We start from the raw sequence: 8020 nt of genomic DNA on the forward strand, positions 1-8020 counted from the left end.
CAAGCCCTGGATGGAGCGCAAGCCAGGTAATTGAGGTCCCATGGGATGGTTTTTGGAGGATGCTCAAGTGCATTCAATGTGGCTCAGTCAGGTAGACCTGCTTGCCAAGAAAAAGGGGTGAATTAAAGATTATTTTGCAAGATACCCTTGGGAAAATACCAAAACTCTTTTGAGAAAAATGTCACCAGCCTGTAGTAGAGAGTTGAGGCCCCTGAAGAAATTGTAAAATGTTTGAATTGTTCGCTTAAGTTATTAGCAGCTTCAGGGAGCCCTGTCTTCTGCGAATAGGCACTTTTTTTTTTAAGAAAAAAAAAACCCACAGCCTAGCTATATATACTATATATAGGGGCCCTGGGGCCACACATTTCTTTGTCAATTGTTCACTCTTTGAATATATTGAAATGCTGCATATCTAATATCTATATTGAGAAAATAATTATATTGACATCTGTTGGTGAAAAGAAGTATAGAGTTGTAGGGAGTGGTACTGTAAAGAGCCCTCTAGTGGAAAACAGATAATGGAGACACCAGAGAGCACAGTTAACTCAAGAGTTCAACTATAAAATAATCACAGGCACAACCTTGAAAGGAATACAAAAATATGTTTATTTTTATTATGGCAGATCAGAACAAAAACAACAGTGACACAAAATGCAGTTGTAGAAAAAATACAAAGCTTTCATGCGTGTTTTTCTTGTTCCATAATAAATGACCAACAATAGCTTATCTTTAACTTATCTTCTGGTCAGATGAGCTGTTTGTGTATGAGTATGCCTTGCCTAAGACTATTCTGTCTCTGAGAAGCTTGAAGAAGGCGTAGTAGTTGCTGAAGAGAATTAAAGCCAACGATATCGTCTGATGCCACTTTTCTGAGCATATCAACGAGTAGAGCTGGTAGAATATCATAGCACCTTCCAAGATGATGAGTATGTTCAATATTCGTAAGGGCTTGTTGAAGAAAAACTAAAGGATAAAAATAGAAGAATAAAAAAAAGGAGGCATGTTATTAAACAAACAATGTCTGGAAGTGCAACCAGTCCTTTAGCTGTGGCTGCCTGAGGCTCAAACAAGAACCATCTTGCAGTTGGTGTTACTTACATAGAAGCGATAGTGGGAGACGTCTGAGGGGACAGCCACATTGTAGTGCCCCATGGCCTTGTAAACATTCTTATTGTGTTTGACCAGGACACCCTGGGGCCACATGTACTCTTCTGTCCATCTGTAGGAGAGAAAGGGTTCAAATACCAGATTAATGATTTATATTCAGTTGTTATACCGGTGTATTAGCATTGTAATAACTGTAGTAATATACAACAATTACTAACATGTTATTACTAGAGTAATTAGTGTTATAATCCCTCCCAAAACACTGAGGAACACCTATCATTAGTGCTCCTCGGGCCGTGATGCCACCTCACTAGTGGTACTTACATGTGCTGCAGGACGTTGGAGCAGAGAGAAGGGTCTACTTTGTGCCAGCAGCCCAGGTGTGCTGCGGCCTTGTGGAGCAGGTCACAATATCGCGGGGGCAGCAGGTGCCTCATGAGGATGACTGAGGTACTGACAGACACCAGGATGAAGAGCTCACAGGACCAGCGCTTGTCCACGTACTGTGTGCTCTTCAGAGGACCAGCACACAACCAGAATCCGAAGACAGAAAAACACAGCACCTCAGACATACATTACATTATTATTTGTTTAACCTTTATTAAACTAGGAAAGTCAGTTAAGAACAAATTCTTATTTACAATGACGACCCATCCCGGCCAAACCCTCCCCTAACCCGGACGACGCTGAGCCAATTGTGTGCCGCCCATTACAACTGCAGGCATTAAGAAATGCAAGTATTCCATCTAATGATGTTGACATAACTCGTTGGCAACATATAACAACGCTGCTCTATGGTGCAAAACAAACAGCTCTGACGACAGATCATAATTTCTCAAATCTCAGTCAGCGCAGCACACAACTTCATAGGGAATTGGACTAGCGCATCCTGCAACATACATAACATGAGGCTTCTCAGTTATAACAGTGGAAGTCAGTTATAGGTACTCACCTTAACAAACCATACAGGTACGAAGGCCACGTAGTAGGCACTGAGCATGGAGCTGACCAGCACCTCCTTCATCCTCCAGTTGAAGTCCATCTTCAGGTACTCCACCTCCTTGCGGATGAGGTCTGGGGAGAGGCAGCAGGCGTGTGTGGGCATGGCCTGGACCCCGTACAGCTGGCTGGTGTGCTGCTTCCACGTCTCCTTCAGCACCGTCAGGTAGTCCCGCCCGCGCCCCACGCTGCCCACCTCCTTCGACCCGATGCTGGTGATGGGTGAGAGCGGCCCCACCCGGCGGAAGTCGCAGTTCAACCGGAAAAAGGGAATGTACATACCAAACCTATGGAAACAGGGGATTTCTGAAATTTCAGGTCCCAATCTATTCCAAACTGACAGGGGTATATAATAGTCTATTCAGATCATAGGAATCTAATCTGGAGTTAGTCGGTAGTGTGATGACTAACATTGAACTGTATAGGGAACATCACATACTGTGGCTCTGAAAAATTGTGGAGCTTGACAAATGCTCTGAGCTCTAGTGAAGGTTGATACTAGTGATGTGGTTGTTTGGCAAGTAGTACGCTATGTATGACTCTCTCTGAGAGTCTGGCTTGAATGGTTGTGATATTGAGGTCTGACGGCTGACCATACTCACGGGTAACAGAGGAAAAGCAGGCTGAGGACAGAGTAGGTCCTGAATAGGTATATGAGGGAGCGACACAGACTCCAGCCCGTCAGTGTGAGCACAGCGAACCGTGCCATCACTAGGAAGATGGAGTGAGGGAACGAGAGCTTCCCACTCTGGGATGCCTGGAGAGGCAGAGAGAGAGAGGCAGAGTCAGACAGACATGATGTTTGTTATGCCAATAAGGTACTATTCACCTGAGAGACAGAAACAAACCTGAGCGGTTTGAGAAAAACAGAAAGAGATAGAGGTGCCGGAAAAAATCCTACATTGACAAATATCACACAATAACACTTGCATTATTAAAGAGATGCACATTGGTGGAATTGTTTACAACAAATCTATAATATCGAACTTGCCAAGCGGTGTGAATTCCTACCTCTTTTACAATCGCTGCAATCAGCCTGCGAGCCAGTATGATGACTGTGAACACCAGCATGTTATAGTCGATGAGGTGGAAGTTCTGCATTAGACAAAACAAAATATTTTATAATGATGTTGTATTACTTACTGGAAATGAAGTTAGCATGCCATGAGAAGTGAAATCATTTATAACAGTATAGTGACAACATTTGGAAAGGAATCCCTTTTCAGATGTAATTTGTAAGATGTCGAAGTACAAAGAATGTAGACGGCAAATATGCACACCTGGACCTTCTCCTAAACGGGACATTTATAAAAATCTGCAGGAACATTATCAAACCCGATACTATCTCCATTATGTTTTTATTTAACTAGGCACGTCAGTTAAGAACAAATTCTTATTTACAGTGACTGTCTTACTCGGCCAAACCCTAACCCGGAAGACGCTGGGCCAATTGTGCGCCACCCTATAGGACTCCCAATCACGGCCGGTTGTGATACAGTCTGGAATCGAACCAGGGTCTGTAGTGACGCCTCTAGCACTGAGACTCCCGAGTGCCTTAGACCGCTGCGCCACTCGGGAGACCAATGTGGTCAAATACAATCAAACCCTCACACAATGGCAATGAAGTCACCACACAACCAAACTCACACAAAATCCAATCACCTCCCAAAGTGAGCCACAAACAAACCCTAACAGACAGATTACAGACAGACAGCAAACAGCAACACAGTCAGATAACATCATCAGTCAGTGACAGTCTGAGTGGGGGGGACTCACCAGTGATGTGTGTGAGGGGGGGTGTGAGGGGGGGTACCACCAGACAGTCTTGTAGATGTTGACATAGTGGACAAAAAGGGCGATGAGGTGGCAGAAGAACAAGTGCAGCTCAAACAGCACATTCCTGTCCATGGATAACTCTGGGATCTTACAGTGCTTCAGAGGAACCACCGTATGGGCTGCCAAGGGGGGGCTAGAGATGCCCGTTCCTGAGCCGTTCCTAGAACACACACATGATCAGGGGCTTACAGAAATACTTTGTGTTACTACATGTTCATATCTAAAGACTTAATAGCCTTTAGCTATTATCACCCTCCATAATGACATGACTGTGGTATAGGCCTACACACTGGGACAGTAGGTAGCCTGGCAGGTAGGAGCATTGGGCCAGTAACCGAAAGGTTGCTGAATCGAATTCCTGAGCTGACAAGGTAAAAATCTGTCGTTCTGCCCCAGAGCAAGGCAGTTAACCCGCGGTTCCAGGGTGCCGAAGACGTAGATGCCGATTAAGGCAGCCCTCCGCATCAATCTGATTCAGTGGGGTTGGGTTAAACGCGGAAAACACATTTTAGTTAAATGCAATCAGTTGTACAACTAGGTATCCCCCTTATCCTTTCCCTATGCAACATAAACAAATTACTCTCACAACAACATATCATTACAACCACATATCACAGTGCTCTACACAGAACCCAGACACCCCATACTATGCCCTTGTCCTCTCACCTTGTCCGAGACCGCACCCCTGTAACTGGGGAGCTGGTAGAGTGGTTGCCATTGCCGACCGAGCCTGGCTCACTGCTCAGTGGAGACCTGCAGTAAGCAGTGCGGTTCGCCCCTCTTCGTCCGCCTGCCATCGCAGAGACTCCCAACGTTTCTTTGTCTTGTGAGTTTAAGTTTGTCTGAGCGCTCCTCTTTCTCTGATCACAGTGAAGGAAACCACCCTGATGATTTGAAAAGTTGGTTAATTTTCTTAGTTCTATAGGCACCATTGCTCAAAAGTTATGCTAAGTCAGCTAAATGTATGATATACTGCAAACTGGTGATGGCATGAACGGTAGTCAATCCAGATTGGGGCTTTACATTTCAATCATAAAAGGTTATTATGCATTTATAATGTTCAAATAACAGATCATGTTTATATATGACACTATTAAGCAAAACATGTACAGTGACAGATCATGAATGAATGTCAGTGACAGAAACAATATCTCCATTTGAAATGTAGATGAGCAATTTATTAATTCCAACCTGACCTGATAATAACGTGGCCTGAGTACAATGTGACCAAAATACTACACAAATCTTGAAATATCTGCTAACCCATGCATCTCCTATAAGACAAGCTAAACTACAGCTAGTTAAACAAATATTTTTGTAGTTGGTAGCTATTGCGATGCATGTTTTGGGTTTTGTATGTAAACAGCTAGTTGATTCCATGTGCTCCTTCCCAATGCAGCTAACTAACTAGTTAAACAAGTTTGCTGAATTGTATTGGCATCAACTAACTAAACACATTTACTGAGGAAAGACCAACACCTTTTGCGGAAGCTGACATACAAAACAGATAGTTGCATCATTATGAAGTGACAGGTCATAAATATATTTAAAAATGTAATGCATCTTATCGTTGCGTGTACCCGATAAAACGTGTATTTTCCGCCAAGACGGCAAATGCATGCTCGACGAAATACAAAAGACTGCGGCCTAACGTAACCACATAAACAGGCTAGCTGGTAGCTAGCTAGCAACCCAAATCATACAACATTTAGGCTTACCGGAGTTTGGACAGCGATTTTATCTTAGATGCGGTTGCAGTATATGAAGTAGCAAGTTACACAACACAGATTTTCTGAGCCTTTGTTGAAAAAAATGCGCGTTTTCCATTATAATAAACGAGGTTGATCATTGTGTTGACGTGATACTACCGCTGTGTGATAGAGATGGGACGCGGACGTGATTGAGGACATCACGAGGGAGGGGAGTGTTTCTTTACTTTAAAGAGATCATGTAATACCAAAGATTTGTATAGCTCATTGTTCTATCGGTGATAATACTACATTTACGTAATACATCCTGATAATTTACATCTGGAGATGCAGGAGTTAACAATTTTACCACAATGCTATGATATAAAAGCTTTTATATTTTAATCAAAATATGTTTTATAGAACTATAGAACTTATTGTGTTTTTGCAAGTGGTATCAGAGTAAATTAATTTAATCCATACATTTTACAGTGCAGTATGAACACTGCTTTGCTTTCATGATTAGATCAACATAATATGTGGTCTATATTGTTCAATGCATGAATTGGCAAAGACCTTACTGTAAATCCCATTCTCATCAACCTAAAGATGCTTCATTGCGTTTCTGCATCCCCTTTCATTTATTTCTGGTAGGACAGGACAGGTGAATGCAATAGGGTGGATGGCTCCTGGAAATTTGTTTTCGCCTGTCAAACTCTTTGACATCTATCAATATGATTGGACAAGAACCCACTATGTGAAAAGCTATGTTATTGTAATTATTTTCTTACCACTAAGTGTCAGCATTTAGTTAGCTGTGTTCTAGGAAAAAGTTATACTGTATATAGGAACATGTCTGAAAAACGGGAATTTCTTTGGTAATGGGAAAGGCATCATTTTTAAAATTTGAATTATGTATTTTATGAATCTCCAGATACATATGCTTTTGATCCGAAGCATAATAAACTAATCCTCAAATGTAATCTTGAAAGATCTAACCTAATCAGCAGCATGTCCCTAGAGCCATTTGTACTTTTACTGAACCCTTCCACTTCTACCTCACATTTTAGGTTGTCAAATTGATGAACTTAAATAATCAGCATTTCACCATGCATGTGCAATTCTTTGCAGGTAATAAGTATGGTAATGAGTTAACTGCCTGTAGTTTTCTAATAGGGCACATATTGGTGAGAAAAAAAGGTGTGTGTCATCACTGTGGAAAAAGCAGCATATTGTTTCTGACAATGAGCCTCAGAAGATCAAATGGCTGATAATGCCTTCATCCATTCTGAGACAGATATCGTGCATGCTTGCAGTTTTTTTGATGGCTGATTATGTCACAGGGGGAAAGGGTACAAGGTGTGAGAAATGATAAGAACCTTTGAGAGATATAGCATTATTGTTGATATGCATTTGGAGGCAGGTTGGGCTCAGAGGAAAATATATGTACATATTTTCATTCCTTTCAAAGGTCACAGATGATTCCCCAATATATTTATTCAAAAATGATCTATTATATTTACAAGATAGTCGCGTGAGTCGTGTTTCTGAAAGTTTCCAGAATACCACATGCATTCACTTGTCAGTACATTTGTAACAGACTACACATTACGAAACTTGTATTAGATCAAATAAACATCACGTAATTCGGGACTCTCACTAACCATACAAAAAAGACTTATCTCACGGGGACAGAATTTGGGCAGGGTAAATCCTCTCACTTCCTCTCTGATTTATTTCCATCCAGCTGAATTGCCCTCCAGTTGAGGAAGGTTTCCATTAGTTACCACAGCCACAGATTCAGAATGGCATTTCGAAAACATTGATGAAAAGAAAAATGTGCTTTTTGGTCTCAATTTAAGGTGAGGGTTAGCAATGTGGTTAAGGTTAGGTTCAAAATCACATTTTAAGAAGATGCAATGTAGAAATAGACAGGGTTTATGACTTCGTGGCTGTGGTAACTAGTGACGACTGTTCAGGCATCTGAGGAACTGAGGAACTGCTTCAAGACAACAGGAGCTTTATAAAACGTTTTTTATTAAACCTTTATTTAACAAGGAAAGTCAGTTAAAAGAAGTCTTATTTACAATGACGGCCTACCGAAAGGCAAAAGGCCTCCTGCGGGACGGGGGCTGGGATTAAAAATACACATCATGACAAGAGAGACACCACAACACTACATAAAAGAGAGACCTAAGACAACAATATAACATGGCAGCAACACTTGACGACACAGCATGGTAGCAACACAACATGACAACAACATGGTAACAACACAACATAGCAGCAGCAAAACATGGTAGAAACACAAAACATGGTACAAACATTATTGGGCACAGACAACAGCACAAAAGGTAGAGAGAACAATACATCACGTGAAGCAGCCACAA

General features: G+C 41.8%; 1 protein-coding gene across 1 annotated transcript; it reads right to left on the reverse strand.

The window, feature by feature from the left end:
- Positions 1–582: 582 nt before the first annotated feature.
- On the reverse strand, positions 583–5868 carry tmem39b (transmembrane protein 39B). Its single transcript, XM_020488139.2, has 9 exons — positions 5661–5868; positions 4609–4826; positions 3883–4102; positions 3118–3201; positions 2709–2863; positions 2060–2393; positions 1432–1619; positions 1099–1219; positions 583–963 (listed from the first exon to the last, which is right to left on the reverse strand). The coding sequence occupies exons 2-9, from the start codon at positions 4737–4739 to the stop codon at positions 730–732; spliced, it is 1467 nt and encodes a 488-aa protein (XP_020343728.1). The 5' UTR covers positions 4740–4826; positions 5661–5868; the 3' UTR covers positions 583–729.
- Positions 5869–8020: the final 2152 nt, after the last annotated feature.

Source organism: Oncorhynchus kisutch, linkage group LG7, assembly GCF_002021735.2.
Source record: "Oncorhynchus kisutch isolate 150728-3 linkage group LG7, Okis_V2, whole genome shotgun sequence".
In the NCBI taxonomy this organism is placed as follows: domain Eukaryota; kingdom Metazoa; phylum Chordata; class Actinopteri; order Salmoniformes; family Salmonidae; genus Oncorhynchus; species Oncorhynchus kisutch.